At 31.0% G+C, this 18,568-nt stretch overlaps 1 protein-coding gene and 1 long non-coding RNA gene across 2 annotated transcripts; one reads left to right on the plus strand and one right to left on the minus strand.

Moving 5' to 3' along the window:
* The first annotated feature begins 290 nt into the window (after positions 1-290).
* LOC126686855 (exportin-2) lies at positions 291-4,662 on the plus strand. The gene is made up of 2 exons (XM_050381123.2): positions 291-3,337; positions 4,202-4,662. Exon 1 carries the CDS (start codon positions 428-430, stop codon positions 3,335-3,337), a length of 2,910 nt encoding a protein of 969 aa, XP_050237080.1. The 5' UTR covers positions 291-427; the 3' UTR covers positions 4,202-4,662.
* A 10,135-nt stretch (positions 4,663-14,797) lies between these two features.
* Positions 14,798-17,417, minus strand: LOC126686341 (uncharacterized). The gene is made up of 3 exons (XR_008791042.1): positions 17,153-17,417; positions 15,536-15,611; positions 14,798-15,039 (listed from the first exon to the last, which is right to left on the minus strand). It is a non-coding gene; the product is annotated as an uncharacterized LOC126686341 (long non-coding RNA).
* Between the last annotated feature and the right edge of the window lie 1,151 nt (positions 17,418-18,568).

An 18,568-nucleotide genomic window follows, 5' to 3' on the forward strand; every position in this document is an offset into this window, starting at 1 on the left:
AAAATGAGGGAGATGGAGATGAATGTATTTTTATAAAAGAAAAAGATTAAAAAAAATATCAAAACGGAGACCTGCCACTATATTTATGAGATTTAAATTGGGTTTTACCTAATGTAATTTACTCAACAAGTAAATCATATTTCAAGGCCATAGCTTAGTGTCACAATGGGCCGGAAATATACATATGTAACGGCCTTTATCTATTTGGGCCATAACGAATTCACTGCACACAGTGTAGTTTAAACCTAAACCCAACCAAAAGCACCCACGTGTCTTCCCTTCACTTCATTTTCCCTAATTTCCCCCCTCTAATTCCTTTTCCCTCTCGCCAATTTCTCTTTCATTTCTATTTTGAATTTCAATTAGGGTTTGTCCATCAAAAACCCCTAATTTCACAGCATTTTCAAACCCTAGTCACCAAAAATCAATGGATTTGAACCCGGATTTCCTCTCCCAATGTTTTCTCCACACACTCTCTCCTCAGCCTGAGCCCCGCCGTGCCGCCGAAGCTCAACTCTCCGAATTCGCCGAGCGTCCTAATTACGCCCTCGCTGTTCTCCGCTTAGTCGCAGTTCCCACCGTCGACGAACAAATCCGTGTGGCTGCCGCCGTCAACTTTAAAAATCATCTCCGATCACGCTGGGTCCCATCTGCTGAGTCTGCGCTCACTCCGATTCCTGATGCCGAGAAAGACCAAATCAAAACCCTAATTGTCACTCTCATGCTGTCCTCCGCCCCTCGCATCCAATCACAGCTCAGTGAATCGCTCTCTTTAATCGGCAAACATGATTTCCCTAAAGCATGGCCGGCTTTGCTACCTGAGCTGGTATCCAACCTTGAAGCTGCTTCCGGTAATAATGATTATAACTCCGTTAACGGAATTCTCGGTACTGCTAACTCTATATTTAAAAAATTCCGTTATCAATACAAAACTAATGATCTTTTGCTTGATTTAAAGTATTGTCTTGATAATTTCTGTGCTCCATTGTTGAACATTTTCCTTAGAACTTCAGTCTTGATTGACTCTGCAATTAGTTCAGGAAGTTATTCTCCTGCAACTTTAAAACCGTTGTTTGAGTCGCAGAGATTATGTTGTCGGATATTTTATTCGCTGAATTTTCAAGAGTTGCCTGAGTTTTTTGAGGATAATATGGAGAAGTGGATGACTGAGTTTAAAAAATATTTAACCACACCCTATCCGGGTCTTGAGAGCAGTGCGGATGGTCAGTTGGTTGTGGATGATCTTAGGGCAGCTGTTTGTGAGAATATTAGTCTTTACATGGAGAAGAATGAGGAGGAGTTTAAGGAATATGTGGAGGGTTTTGCACTTGCTATTTGGACTTTGTTAGGGAATGTTTCACAGTCTTCTGGACGTGATAGGTTAGCTGTTACGGCAATCAAGTTTTTGACTACAGTGAGTACTAGCGTGCAGCATACTTTGTTTGCAAGTGATGGAGTTATCCCACAGATTTGTCAAGGAATTGTGATTCCTAATGTGCGATTGAGGGATGAGGATGAGGAGCTTTTTGAGATGAACTACATTGAGTTTATTAGAAGGGATATGGAAGGGAGTGATCTTGATACTCGGAGGAGGATTGCTTGTGAGTTGCTTAAAGGGATTGCAATGAATTATAGGGTGCAAGTAATGGAATTGCTTGCTGTTCAGATACAGAATTTATTGAGCTCATACGCTGCAAATCCTGCCGTTAATTGGAAAGATAAGGATTGTGCTATTTATTTGGTTGTTTCACTAGCAACAAAGAAGGCTGGCGGTGCTTCGGTTTCAACTGATCTTGTTGATGTTCAGAACTTCTTTTCACATGTGATATTGCCTGAGTTACAAAGTCAGGATGTTAATGGATTCCCTATGCTTAAGGCTGGTGCTATCAAGTTCCTTACTGTATTTAGGAGTCTAATACCAAAGCCTCTTTCACTGCAATTATTGGCGGAGTTAGTTCGCTACCTAGGTGCAGAGTCCAATGTGGTGCATTCTTATGCTGCGGGTTGTATAGAGAAACTTTTGCTGGTTAGGGATGAGGGTGGACGGCCGCGGTATACTTCAGCGGACATAGCTCCATTTATTCTAATGCTGATGAATAACCTATTTAATGCTTTGAAGTTTCCAGAGTCCGATGAAAATCAATACATAATGAAGTGTATAATGCGGGTTCTAGGAGTGGCAGAAATATCAACTGATATTGCTGCGCCTTGCATTGCTGGACTGACTTCAAAACTCAATGAAGTTTGTGCAAACCCAAAAAATCCTATTTTCAACCATTATCTCTTTGAGTCGATAGCTGTTCTTATTAGGCGAGCATGTGAAAGGGATGTCTCTCTCATACCTGCTTTTGAAACAAGCCTATTCCCCAGTCTTCAGTTAATTTTGGCAAATGATGTGACCGAGTTCTTGCCCTATGCATTCCAGCTTTTGGCTCAACTAATTGAGCTGAGTAGACCTCCACTCTCGCCCAGTTACATGCAAATCTTTGCCCTTCTCTTGTCTCCTGAATCATGGAGGAGAAATTCAAATGTACCAGCCCTTGTGCGTCTGCTTCAAGCTTTCCTTCAGAAAGCACCACATGAGCTCAACCAAGAGAATAGACTGGACCAGGTGCTTGGAATATTTGAAAGGCTTGTGTTATCCCCGAGTACTGCTGAGCAAGGTTTTTATGTGGTTAACACTGTGATTGAGAATCTCGACTACAATGCCTTGGATCGGTACATGCCTAAGATCTTGAGTACTCTATTTAAATTAGTACAAGATAAGAGGAAAGTAAAAATTATTAAATCTCTTTTGATTTTCATGTCACTCTTTTTGGTCAAACATGGTTCCGTAAGGCTGGTAGAGTCGGTGAATAAAGTTCAACAGAACTTAATTATGGTTATTTTGGAGCAGTTGTGGATTCCAAATCTTAAGCTAATCACTGGATCCATTGAGGTTAAATTAGCTGCAGTGGCATCTACCAAACTTATCTGTGAAGCTCCTGCCCTTCTGGATGCTTCAGCTGTTAGACATTGGGGGAAAATGTTGGATAGCATTGTTACCCTTCTTTCGCAGCCGGAAGAGGATAGAGTTGAAGAAGAACCAGAAATGCCAGATATTGCACAAAATGTGGGCTATACTGCTACTTTTGTTAATCTGTACAATGCTGGTAAAAAGGAGGAGGATCCCATTAAGGATATAAAGGACCCAAAACAGTTCCTTGTTGCTTCGTTGGCGCAGCTCTTTTCCTTATCCCCTGAGAGGTATCGCCAGATCATTTTTGAAAATCTTGACCCAGCAAATCAAACAGCACTGCAGCAGCTCGGCAGTAGTTACAATTGCCATATTGTTTGAGTAAGTAGCCTTTTTAAATTGCAAGTCTAGTTTGTTTGCCATGTGTTGTTTTGTTGTTTTTTCTATTATTACTTATATGAAATGTGTTTTTGACATAAACAGTCGTGCTCCAGGTGAAGCAGTATTTTTTTTGATACCTGCCTTAGATATTCTGAATTTAATTGATTGTTTGTCAATATTGAAAATCAATGACTTTATGTGCGATTAGTTGCAAAAACTTTTTTTTGGGACCAATTGTTTGCTGTGTAGTAGTTTCACCGAGGAGCTTCTACAGGTTTTGGATGATACAATTTTGGCAGAAGCTTTTGTTTAGTTATAGAATACTGCTGTGTACACACTACACAGACATGATTGAATGTCTTTTTATGCCTGGGGAAAGGGAAATGTACTGAGTTTGATAAGAGCTTATAATTTGTTCAAGAAGAGGGAGGGGTTTCATCAGAATGCTTAAGTTACATATATTTTTGTAGTGTTTAATTGCCACTCATAGTTTTATTTTAAAGATTTGAGTAGATGTGGGTGCTAGGAGATAATTTAGAAGTTGAAAAAAATAAATAAAAAATTACTGCAAAGCTGAAGTGCTAAAAGTTAGAACTTAGTTTGGTAGTTTGATATGATCCACGGTTCTGTTCTATTGAAGGCTTTGTAAAGAGTATCAAGCTGAATGCTGAATCTGAATAATATTGTGAAAAGGAAATTGGATTGTGATATATAGTGTTTTGCTTACTTTCTTGTATAAATTGAACAGCTTTTATAAAATACACTGATGACTTTTAAACTTTATTCCTCTCAACTTCTATTCCCTTTTTATTCAACACTGACAAATGCTAGACATCTTACCATGATTTTTCTGCTTGTTTTCAGAATTTTGTATCAAATTTGAGGTCTTTTTTACGTGGTGGTTGGGTTCAACAAGATATTATGAAGGGACAGCTACTTTTACGTTGAGGTCTTTGAGTCGAGTCACGAATAGTTTTGCAACATTCGGGAGTCTCATGCAGCAGTAACATGGGGTTTACAGTCTTGCTGAGTTCTACATTGGTCAAAGAGTGGATGGCGGTTGCACATATAGATTCAAGTGTTTCTACATGTACTGAAGTTCCCTGAATACTGTGAAAAATTAAGCGTCTTGTTGAAGCTTGCATTTCTTGGTGAAATTTACATATATACTGTCATCATTTTGAGTTGCTATCACTTGCATTATCGAGTCGTCGAGCTCATGTAAGAAAAAAAAGTGGAGTTTTTCCTCTGCAGGTCTGGTAAATGTAATTCTTCAAGTGTTTTGAGTCCATGTTTAATTAATGTCTCATAACAGGTTTATTCAACCCTCCTAGGCTTCACAGTTTCGAATGCTCCATGATCAGAATTTAGATTTGATTTATATGAATTCGCCTTGAAAATGTCATGACTCGAATAATCTTTTGCTCTGAAAAGGACACCGTATTAATTATAATAAATACCTATATTATGTTAGGTAGCTTCTGAATTTGTATAAGGATTGGGCCATAAACTTTATATTCCTCTAAATAAGCATAAGGTTGCTTATTAGAGTGGATTTGGATCGATTTGTTTAATATTCTTTCTTCATTAATTTAGCTTAATCATGAGAAATTTTTACAAAATGTGGAGAAATATTATGTCCATCCAATGCTGCTGATTCCGCTACATTGCTCAACTGACTTCCACTATATCAGTATCTATAATTAATAAATTTGTGGACTATTTAAATGATTTGGTTTATAATTTTTTTAAAAAATTAACACAGCTGTTCAAAAGTGTGATTCTGTAAATCAAAATCAATCCTTTCCAATGGCTAAAATATATTGGGTACCAAAATAATGATTGATTATATTGTGTGGTGATCCAACGGCTAGGGCAGAGACAAATAATATTTAATAATGTGATTACCTTACCTACCCTTTCCACCAAAATTGATTCTCCAATGAGCCTTGCAATGGCCAATCACCAGTCTAATGTTTTGACTGTTCATTTTTGGATGGGCTTTGCTATTTTCTCATTTGCCCAATCCTTGCTCTCTTATGCATCACCCAATTTCGATCATATGCGTTTATTTTTTTTAAGAAAAATTATTACACGCAACCGCTATGCTATGCTATTCGTGTAATTAATCAATAGTGTGTTAACTATATAAAAAAATTAATAATAAAAATATTAAATAATAATTAAAAGATTGACTATCGCAAATGCTCATTAGCTTCTTCTGTAAATATGATATGGCACAACCAATACATGAGATAAACACTATTTTTTCCAATGCAAATTTTATGATTCAAAGTTGTAAATCACTTGATTGTTCTCATTTAAAAATCGTACCTACATGTGTTTCATCAAATTTTAAATGTTTTTTTTTACATTTTTCATTTGAAGGATTACCATAGAAATTTAAAATTTTACAACCTTCTGTTTTTAAATTTGTTATAGATTTGTAGCATTTGTTGTTGTAGTTATTTATTCATTTGACTTGATCTACTTATATATTTTTTTTTCTATCTTAATATATTAGATTGTTTATTGGGTGGTTTTGTAGCCAAAACAACTTGTCTTTTTTATAAGATTTGCTGTAATTTCTAGTCCATATCTCATGACTAAAATTGAAACTCTTTTAGTTTGTTTTATTTCATAAATGAAATTCTATCTTTCTTACAAAAATGATCATATACTTTCACATTAAAACAACGAGCAAAGGATCAATTCATTCCTTAAATTTTTGACTCAAGATTAATAATATACTTTCAGCCATTTTGATTAATTAAGAACAATATTCTTTATTTTTAAGTCAATTAAGATATTCTCTATTTTAAGTCAAGTGGAGATAATACTCTTTATTTTTAGGTAAATTAAGAAGATAATTACATCATTTCGGTTTTTAAATTTATTGATATTGTGTAATTTTTTTAATTTACTTAAAAATAGAGATTATTATCCTTAATTGATAAAAATAACTGAAATTGAATTCTTTAATCCCGAATTACAAGTTAAGGGATCATATTGACCCTTTATTCTTAAAACATCAACATGTACTAAGAATCCTGCAGGATCATGCTTCATGTTTTAGATTAGACGTTTCAAAAATGTAAAGCCAGGAACCAACAAGGTTTAGTTTATTTCAGACTGCATCAATTAATTTGCAACTAAATTAATACAGTCGACCCTCTAATAGTTAATATTCTATAAATTAATAATTCTAATAATTAATAAAAAATTGAGAGAACCAACTTCGTTCCACGTCGGATAATTAATAATTCTATTATTTAATAATTAATAAAATTTAAAATATATTCTACATGAATATTAATTATTAGAGAGATTTTTTTAAGGAAATATATAACAATTAATGATTTATATGAGGCAATACTAACCTAAATTCATAAAGTGGAAGTTAAAATACCATCAAATTATGACTTTTTTATTCTTTTGAGAAATTTTAAAAGAAGTTATTAGATAAACAAATTAAAGTAAGTAAAGTATCTCTAGTTTAAAAAATATTAAAAATTATTTTATTTTATGAATACAACTTCTTAATAATTATTTTTTAGTTTGATATCAATTGATATTTCTTAAATTGAATATACAATTATTTCTTTTAAATTGAGTGATTGTAAAGTGTATTAAATTAGTTTTTTTTTATAATATATATTTATATTAGGTCTATTAATATAGATGCTCTAAAATATCTTTTATAATTTTTTTAATATAAATTCAATAAATTAATAATTCTAATAATTAATAAATTTTTGATCCACCATGTGTATTAATTATCAGAGGGTCGACTGTACATTAAATTGTCAATGTGAGTCTAACTTGAATGGCTAAGATAACTCTATGTACACGAAGAGGTTGTGGGTTCGAAACACGCCTCTGTAATTAACAAACTAAAAATTGAGACCCGAAAGAGTCGATTACCATTTTTGACAAAAAAATGAAAAATATAAAAGGTAAAAAAATCTCTCCCATTTTTTTTAGAAAGGCCTAATTATTTAAGGTTTAATCGCCAAAAAACCTCCCCACCTTTTAGCCCCTTTTCAAATGCACCATGACGTTGCAATTTTGTCAGTTGCACCCTAATTCGCACCTTTGGTTTTCAATTCCACCCTCAAGTACTAAATTGATCTCTTTTTCATTTGAAAAAGTTAAAATAAGTCATCCATTTTTAACTTTTTATGTGGAAAAGAGTTCAAACGAGTACTTTATAAGGGTTTTTAAGAATTTTTCCCGAGTGAAAAAAGTCCAATTTGATTTTGAGGGTGGAATTGCAATCCAAAGGTGCAAATTAGGGTGCAACTGACAAAATTTCAACGTCAGGGTGCAACTGAAAAGGGGCTAAAAGGTGAGGGTTTTTTTGGTGATTAAGCCATTATTTAAAAACCACTCACCTTATAACTTTTTTTCATTTATACCATGACCTAGGAAAATTTTCAATTGTACCCTATTTTCGATTTTTATGTTTCGTTTGTACCCCAAAAGTAATTTTTTTGATAATTTAATTAATTTAAAGATGAAAATATTAAAAACAAGATATATAAATGATTAATATTAACGTTTTATTAGAATATAGGTTAAAAATAAAGGACTAATTTAAACTCTTTTTCAAAAGAAAATAGGTCAATTCAACTCATTAGGGTAGAGATGAAACATAAAAATCAAAAACAGGGTACAATTGAAAATTTTCCTAGATCATGGTATAAATGAAAGAAAGTTACAAGGTGGGTTGTTTTTAAGTAATTAGGCCTTTTAGAAACAACACATAAAGTCTGTTTTTATCATTTAGACCCTCAATATTTTTAAACAGTGTAAATAAACCTCAACTTTGAGGGCCTAAGTGGAGAAATAAAATAAATTTATGTGTTCTTTTTGAATTTTTTTTAGAGTTTTTCAAAAATACACAAATAATTTGAAAAATACGGTTTGACCAGTCTGGGTTGATTTTTACGGTTTGACTTTTAAAAGTTGCGAAATTAGACTTTTCGATTAAAAAAATATGGTTTTTATTTTAAAAAATATGGTAAGTTTACTATCGTTTACTAACGGTTTACAAATAAAAAATTTACTAACAATTTACTAATAGTTTACTAACCATTTTTTATTTATAAAAATACGACAAATTTACTATCAGTTTACTAACAAAAAGTTTACTATCAATTTACTAACCGTTTCAGTTTACTTAAAATCAAATTTACTATTAGTTTATTTTAACCGTATAGTTAATTTATTAACCGTTTACTATCGGTTTACTAATAAAAAGTTTACTATTAATTTACTAACTGTTTACTTATAGTTTACTTAAAAATCAAATTTACTATTAATTTATTTCTTAACCGTATAGTTGATTTATTAACCGTTTACTAAAGGATAAGTTAATTTACTATCCGTTTACTAACAGGTTTACTATAGTTTACTAAAAATAAAAGTTAATTTATTAAATAGAAAGTACAGTTAATTTATTAACCGTTTACTAACAGTTTACTATCCGATTACTAAAAGATAAATTAATTTACTAACAATTTACTGACAATTTACTATCATTTTACTAAACAGTAAATCAGACTTCTAAAATTTATAAATAGAAAATAATAAAAAATTTAAGATTGGAAAGAGTGTTTAGACAGATTAATGGATAAATCATAGTAATTTCCATGATGCTTCCCGGAGGAAACACATAATTTGTCCTATTTTTAATTATAGTTGTGATTCATTCAGTTTGGTTATTTAAAGTAAATAAATTGTTTATATTATTTTTGTTCTTATTTTACACTCATCACTTTAAAAATATAATTAGGATTAATACTTTTACTATTTTTCTTTCAATCAAACTGTAAGTTCACAAAGTACAAAAATGAGATATGAATTGAATGTGTAGACCATAAATTCACAAAGCAATAATTACACAATATAAATAAGTTACACCAATTGGATCATTGACATCAAACCTAAAAATCATGATTATACATTGATTTTGTGGCAGCCAAAGGAGCAGCTCCAATACCATACCCATCTTTTGAATGTTCTGTAACTATATTCTATGAAATTTGTAACCCTAAAAACTCACTAACAACGTCATAAAACTAAATTAAATATTTATCTAATAAGCATTTCATCAAACGATTGGTGTGCATAATCCAACATACATTTAGCAGTTAAATGGATAACATAATTCAACAATCAATCCCATCAGAACCAACAATCGACAACCCATCGCTGCCGCCAATACCGCTGTCAACAAACCCACCAATCGACAACATACAAATGAGAAATTTGTCAATATAACAAAAACTTAAGTTAGAGATCTATCTTCTTTATCATCGGCGATTAACTCAACCGGCTCAGCAGCGGAAATTACAGCGGCAGCAGTGGAAGATGATGCACTAGCAGAGATAGCGGCAAAATCATTGTTATTTAACCGGTAATTTTCTATTTCTTTTAAATTTTAGATGTGGTTTTCACTTTAAAAGTTGCACCTTCGGTGATGCTTTTTTTGTTCCCGTTGGAGCTGTAAAACCACCGTAATTTGCCATTAGAGGAAATATGAGTGCAAACTGACAAAGTATATTTCAACACGGAGAAGACAAACAGTATTAATCAAAATAAATAGGGGCTTGACAATGTACCATCTAATTTCCTCTTTTTTTTTGTTCAGTTTAAAAATGTTGAGGGCCCAAATAATAGAAAAATTAACTAAAAAGGTTTATGTGCTCTTCTTAAAAACTTTTTTAAAAAAATTGTATGTTTGATCATTGAAATAAGATATAATGGTGTCAAAAATTCCAACCTTTTTTGTTTAAAAAATCTATTTAGACCTTTTAAAAGATATAAATTTATCCCAATTTGATAAGTTCACTAGCAATCTATCAATTTTTTTAAAATTGATTGAATTATGCATGTAATTGTAATTGAATGTGTATTTTTTTTAATAAGAATTGTCGATTGTAAAGTCACGTGATTCAGATAAATCATTTAAAAAAAATCAATTTTGAAAAAATTGAATAGATTTCAGCGAGTTGGCTAAATTAGAATGAATTTACAACTTTTAAAAAAACTAATAAAACTTTTTAAATTAAAAAAATTGATTTTTAGTGCCGTTAGGCCTTAAAAAAATAAGCATATTCATGCAAGATATATTTAAAATAATGAATACCATTATTCACTAAATGTTCTTTTAAGAAATTTATTATATGTATATATGCTACCAAAGAAATTAAATAGGGATATAAGGGAAACTTAATAGTGTCATGGACGGTTATTAATGTTCTTTTTTTTATATATAGGGTCTATCAGGTTTTTTGAACAGGTTCCAATTATAAAATGGTATCTTTAAATTTTCCACATTGAGACTAATTCCTTTTTGAGCCGTGTAAATCTATTGCACGAGCTAAACTCTGATCCTAAATTTTAAACGTCTGTATATTTGAGTACATTTGAACCCATGATCTCACTTAAGTTAGGAAAGTATCTTATCAACTTACCTGCACTTTAGAATTTGCGGTTATTAATTATTTCCGATTGTCTAATTATTTATTGTAATAATATTTCTCATTTAACCATATTAATAAGAATATAAATTGAAAATATACTTTTCTTTTAAACGGCGGATCCCTATTCTACCAAAATACCAAACTACATTTAGGCAAATATATTGTTGGTTGTTGGTTGTCATGAATTATATGTATATCTAAATAAATACCAAAGTAAGAAATTTCACAAGAAGAGACTTGGCCATATTTTCATCGTCTGCCTATGCTGATTTTATTTCTGTTTTAATGTTACATAGATGATAATAAAAATGAGAGCTAGAGAAAACTCATTATCAATATCTCAATAGCCCCACATTAATAAAAGTTAAAATAGTTTGGACTTCCACTTTGGATATTATATTATAATAATGAAAATAATTGGTAAAACTTTGAGGGAATCGGTAACCAATGTCTCTCAAGATTCTAAACAGATTCACAGCCTTTTTTTTTTTCTAGTATTAATTATTTTTAATTTGTTTAAGTGCAGCTATTCAATATTTATATTTCTTGTTAAATCTTGATTTATTTAAGCTATAACATTTGTGAATTATTTTATTATTTAAATTTTATAAAATAATTTTACAATTAAATCATGCAAATCATGGGAATTAAGCAAAACGGTTTTTTAAAAATTTAGTTTATTTTATATTTATATAATTCCTATCATTTGTTTATCCAATGCCAGCTTATTAAATTTTCAATTCTAGCTTTCAAGTTTATAATAATATAATTTTTTTTTTGATAAACTAATAATATAATTATTTAATTTATGTTTTTCCAGATAAGAATAAATTTCTATTCTTTAAATAAGGATAAATTATTACTCCATATAATTGAATATAATAAAATTTTAAAGGTTTATATAAATTTAAATATATCTTTTAGTAATTTTTTTCTATGTTTGAGAGTTTAAGTAATTACTATAGATAATTTATATTATTAATTATTATATTATATTAACAGGTTATATTACGAGTCACGTACCAAATATGTAAAAAGATACTATTTTATTAATGGATTGACTATGAATAGTATCAATATGATATATTTAACATATTTCTTAAAATATATTAAATATCAATCATATAGACATAATTATTTAATGGGCTGATGGTATAATATATTCAATCAAACGTGTTGAATTGGATTGGTATGACATGTCAAAAAAATATACCAAATTGAATGGATTGCATGTCAATCTGAGACGCTGTGCTTTAAGCTATTATTGTCATAAATAGTAGATCCATCTCCGATTCGAGCACATTTAGTTTTAATTATATCTCATTATTCTTTTCGTGCTCGATATTGACATATCATATGATCCATTTTTACAGTGTTAAGAGTCCTATAGGCTACTATCCTAATAAAAACATATCTATTTCATTTGACTCAAACGAATTGTTGTTATTGACAAATTTAAAGAGTACGCTATAAACTTCGAACGTGCCCCCAAAAAATATCACATTATCTAATCAACCCATGATTGTTTCCACATGTTGTAATATGAATACCAACTTCTTTATCATTTCCGGTCTACCCATATAAACTTAATTAATGCTAATGAAATTGTTTAATGTTTTCTTTGTAGGGTACCCTAAAATCAAGTATTACTAAAACATAAAGGGAAGAGACTAATTGGGGGGGCGCGGGGGCGCGGGCAACAAGCCTTCCCGAGTTGTGGGTAAGGGTGTCTAGACAGGTAAGGAACAAGAACTGAATTGGTCTCCACATGGGGTGTGCATCAAAATCACTAGCCCCACCAATCTTCTATTTTCTTAATTTTTAAAATTAAGAAAAGTATTTAAATAATATTATACTCCCTCTGTTTTTTAAATTGTACATTTAACCAAAATTGAACTTATCAAAATAATGCTTTTTTTTTGTCTTAACTTATAAGGAGTCATATTAATATAATTTTATTATTTGATAGGCTTAAATACACAAAAAATCACCAACTTTCACGTGTTTTTGATATTTAACATGAATTTCTAATTTTGGCATATAAATATATGAACTTTCAAAATTTTACAATAATGACACCGACACCGTTTTGATGTAAAACGGCGCCATTTTGATTGTAAAATGGCACCATTTTAAATATAAAACGACACCTTTTTGAATAAAAAAACATAAACGTGATACATAATTGTAAAATTGAAAAGTTTATATTAAATATGCCAAAATTAAAAGTTAATGTTAAATACCAAAAACACGCGAAAGTTTGTGATTTTTGATACATTTAAGCTTAATTAATAAATATCTTTTAAATTAAAACATATAGACATTTATTAGGGATTGGTAAATTTGGAAGATAATAGCTAAAGTCACATTAAAATTTTAAATGGAGAACTAATTAGAGACAAATATATTTTATTAAATGGACAATTAAAAAAACGGAGGGAGTAGTTTTTTAATATTTTAATAGAGGAGAAACACATTTCCTAGAGAAAGGTCAACTATTTTTCTCTCTTGGTCACCTTAAACTTTTTATATCATCAATCATAATATATCCGAATAAACACTCAAATGAATTTTAAAATGTAACTCAAAATTAAATAATTCAATTTTAATTATTTTGATCAATTAAAAAAATATTATATATTTTTAAGTCAATTTTAAAATTACACGATATGAACAAGTTTAAGGGGGATGGTCCAACTTTATCTATAATTACTTATCCTAAAAATAAAAAATATTATATTTAATTGATTTAAAAATAAAAAGTATATCCTTATTTGATCAAAATAGTTGAGAATTAATTTGAGGAGAATATTTTCTTTTAAAAGTAGAAAGATTAAAAAACATATTGAATTGTGATATTTCTGAGGGATCTAATCTTTAATCTTGAAGGAATCAATGATTTGATGAATAAGATTAGAACACAAATATTTTCTTTTAGTCCATTATTATTAGATTAATTCAATAAAAAATAAATTGAAGATAAAATATTACAATGGAACTTTGAAAGACACCCTTGAGAATAAGAAAGTCTTGGCAGGAGGAAATAAACATGCATTATCAACAACTTTTACAAGAACAATGGAAGGCGAATAACCTCTATCATGAATGTATTGTATTTAAAAAGAAGATGTTGGTTAACTACAAATAGTTGTCGTAGATTAAATAAAAAACTAAAAATGGTGTTCTTTTTGTCAAGGCTAAAATTTCATTGAATGAAACGTAAAAAATACAGAGATGAACGACTCCTCAATAATTTTGAGTGAGCTATTTCATAGAAGAATGATGAGTACTGCAACGACAATCATCAATAAGGACTTTTCTAACAATCAAATGGACTACTTAATTACATTTACTAATTATAAACTGAAATCTAATTTTTGAGAAATGAAAAACTAGATTGTATAACTACTTCGACATCTTTGTCATTGGTAGAGAAAGAATTAGCAGCATCACTAGCATTCAGAATTAGGTCATCATATCTTTTGAGTAACACTTTCTCTATTATATACGAAGTGTTAATGAGTATCATAATTGGTATCACTACGTCAATATAGAGCCCCAACCAAGATAATATTACCTGTAAAATCACTAACTACTAAAAATCTAAGTAGATAAAATAAAGCCATTAAAAATTATTAGAAAAAAATAAAACAAAATAATAACACATAAAATAAAGAAATACAGAAAAAAAATTAATCTAACTTCAATTGATATATGATTCCACATATTTGTTTTATTTTATAATAACTACAAATAGTTAAAATACTAGACTAGTTACATATTAAAATAGGACGAAACTGTCACGACCCAATTTCATGAATCGTGACCGGCGCTAGGGTATGGGTATGGTTGTACCAAAACCCGTAGCAAGCCTCGCGGAAATCAAATAATCATTTAAACCTGCAGAAAACTGCTCGGGGGCAACCGAGACTCCAACCTAAGTCTAGCAATTTATACTACGGTTCTAATATAAATAACTTCAATATCTTAAATGTTCAACATCATGCCTTATATATAACAATATCGTAATCCAGAGTAATCATGCCAAATATAATAATCGAATATATCGACAATCCCAAAGTGTAGTATCAAATGAAATAAATAACTAGTTCTACTGCGGTCTAAGAGTTTGAAAACAGAAACTAGTTTAAATAACATAAAAACCTCCGAGGAATCAAAAGATCGGAGTGGACCAGCTTTCAAATCATAAACCTGGAAAATTTGGGAAAACAACGGGGTCAGATTTACTGAGTAGAGTTTATATAACCATTTACATTTATTAAGTTAAAAACCTTTAAAACGTTTAATAAAACATTTTCATTATGGATTATCAATGAAACCTTAAACCACAATTCTAAATCCATTGTCGTGTCGGTGAGACGTATCTCAATAACCGATCCCCGACTATCACTTAATAAATAGTGAGCCCAGGAGACGTATCTTCAACCGGTGCCCTCACTAAGGTGAGACGTATCTCAAACCTACCTCAATACCATAATCATTACCGGTGCGCACGCAGTCCCGATGATGCCCATCGAGTAGCACGTTCCAAATCAAATCCACAATGCCGAAAACAGTTCAAAAGCTGCTTATACATATATATATATATATATATATATATATATATATATATATATATATATATATATATATATATACAAAATAATACATTTGCTTAATAAAGAGGTAAATAGAGATATAAACTCACTGCTTGCAAATCCACGTGAAAAACCTGGCAAGCAACTAAACTTGTTTCGACTCCGAAGCACGAGCAGTCGACGTGTCTAAAAGAAGGCATAAAACATAATTAATATCATCCCCTAACTCTAGAGAGTACTAGACAACACGTATGACTAGCACATATATCAACCAATCCAAAGTACACACCATCAATATATAACTACACATATTTAGCCAAAATGTCAAAGCATTAACCGAAGTAGAGTAATCATACATATTCAACATAACCAAAGTCATACGATAGTCAAGTCCAATTGAGTTCCCACTTTTAAAACATAATCCGGAAAACCATTTCAATAACTTAGTTAAAATCACAAAACCAAGTTTAAACCAAAGTGGTGAGCTAGCCGAGTTATCACAACTGCCAAGCCTATACTCACGAATTGGGCGACCCAAGTCTAACCCGAACCAAACATTCAACCAAAGTAAAACAATTCGTTTAAAGTCCGGAATCATTTAAATATACCAAAGTTTCAATTTAGAGAAATAAGGGAATTCAAATTAAACATTAAAACCCAAGTATAGCATCATGATTATAATTCGATAAAAGTTCGCAAAGGACAAACACAACCAAATAAGAAAAACACCAATATACAACAGCCCTATCATGCTTAATAATCACATTTTATATAACACATGTCATAGCAAAACATTTGCAATCAATTAATATATTATTCACGACATCAAGCCAATTAAGAATTCATGGCACTTAGCCCAAAACTAGACCAAACATGAATCGCCAAAACAAAACACCTTAGATCAGTTCATATACATTCCATAATCAATAATATGAAAGTAATTCAGATCTTAAGTCATTACAAAGCATCGAATCTGAAATCAAAGCATTTTAGTGTAAAACTAGCTAGTTTGCAAACTAAGCCAACACGTACCAAAACATTTATAATTCAAACTCCCAAACTCATTTAGATCAGTAGTATATCATACATAATTTCAAAATACCAAACCAACTCAGATCTAAACTCATGCCAACATCCCTTAAACAATCGATAACGCATTTTCGCTAGAATTTGCCTAAACATGCTAAACAAACCAAACCATGCATTCGACAACCCAAATCATATAGCCACTGATCCTAAATCATATAAGCATCATATATATCATCTAGAACAGTAGGTACATCATCGCAAAACATTTATGCAATTACAGCTCTTAAAGAACCCAAATTCAGCATTTTACGCAATTTCAGCTAAAACAATCGAGAGCATGCCAAAGTGTTGATACAACCAACAAGATCAGTTCATAAACATCAAATCCATCAAACATATCATACATATCAGTAACCTAAGCATAGAATCTCAATTTCATAGATTCAAACCAGTAAATCGATTAAAATACAACAATTGCTAGAAAAATCCTAACATTGATGAATCATGCCAAACGCTTTTCAAAACATGTAACATTAGTTTATATATGTACAAACCATCATTTTATCCATACAAACTCAGTAGCATAAGCATGGCATGACAATAGCAACAATTCACTTCATTAAAATCCTATATTATGCATTTCTAGGCAAAATAACATAGCAATGAATTCATGAATCAAATGGATATGAAAACAATACCTAAGGATGATGATCAATAAGATAAATAATGTATTAACCCAAGGTTCAAGGGGCTGGACCGAATTTAATTTAATCCACAAGCCTCCAACGAAGAACACAACGTAGAAATCGCGTAGATCTTGCGAGTAGGATGTAAAATCATATTCTTAGCGGAATGAATCGCATCCGGACTTGTTAGAAAGAAGAAATCAAGTTCTTTGAGTGAAGAAATTCGTTTTTAGGGTTTGGAGATTAATGGGGGCTAGGGTTTACAACTTAAGGGGTCTATTTATAGACTCCTGTGGGCTTTACTTGGGCTGCAATTAAAGCCCACGGTTTAAAGGGTAGTTTTAGAGTTAGAAACCTCCAAATAACAATCCAACCGACCAGATTTTAGTAAATCCTCTTAGGAACAATATATCCAAAGATGAGCCCGATCCGACCGTTCAATTGTGAGATATCAACGTTTTACTAACACATGCCAGTTTTGGAAAACATGGGAAAACAACTTCAATAAATACCCGAAAATGAATCGAATCAATATCTAATACCCACACGATATATGTGTAACATACAAGATACAAAACAAGGCTCAATCAAGGTGTCTCAATGCAAGAACCAATCCGAAATCAAGTAAAAACATAACGAGAAAAATACGAGGTATTACATTCTCCCCAACTTAAAAACAAAATCGTCCTCGATTTTTAACACAAAACATAAATGCACAAAACAACGAAATAGAGCGCACATAACAACCGAAATAAACAAACAAGGAATAATTGCAATGTATCATAAGGATAAAAAATATAGCAATTCTGCATAACGAGCTCTGACTCCTAAGTGCACTCCTCAACTGAATGACCAACTCAATTGAAACTAAAGGAATATCTTGAAATCCCAACTGATAAAGATCATGCATATATAACAACTCGACACCAAGTGTCCCATATCAAAAACATTTAAATAACCCGTTATAGCAAATGAATGACCAAGTCTAATATATCGACTAGATATGACTCTCCACAAGACGAACAACCTTAATGAATCAGACTCACGATATCACAAACACTCCAAGAGTACACCAATTTAACTCATGATAACCAGAGTTCCAAATTGTTAAACAACAAACCATCCAGAAAGACTTTTCCAATCTTTCGAAAGTATAAAGCCTACAACTACCTACGGTAACTAAACATTGACCACATCCCACATATATTACACAAATTTAATATCACGTGGCACACACAAAAGGTTTAACAGCCGATAAAACAATATCTAAACATTTCATAATCATATCATCAATAAAAAAAAATCGACCAACCAACCCTAGTTGGCGAAACCTATTTACCACGATTCTCGAACCTCGAATCAGCTAACTTATATAATCACACCAAACTGAAATTCTCAAAATTAATCCACCAAATATAACTGTAACCT

This window comes from Mercurialis annua, linkage group LG6 (assembly GCF_937616625.2).
Source record: "Mercurialis annua linkage group LG6, ddMerAnnu1.2, whole genome shotgun sequence".
NCBI lineage: Eukaryota > Viridiplantae > Streptophyta > Magnoliopsida > Malpighiales > Euphorbiaceae > Mercurialis > Mercurialis annua.

Bases quoted from the DNA above. Each gene is read 5' to 3' on its own strand.
- LOC126686855 (XM_050381123.2), top strand. From the start codon at position 428: ATGGATTTGAACCCGGATTTCCTCTCCCAATGTTTTCTCCACACACTC.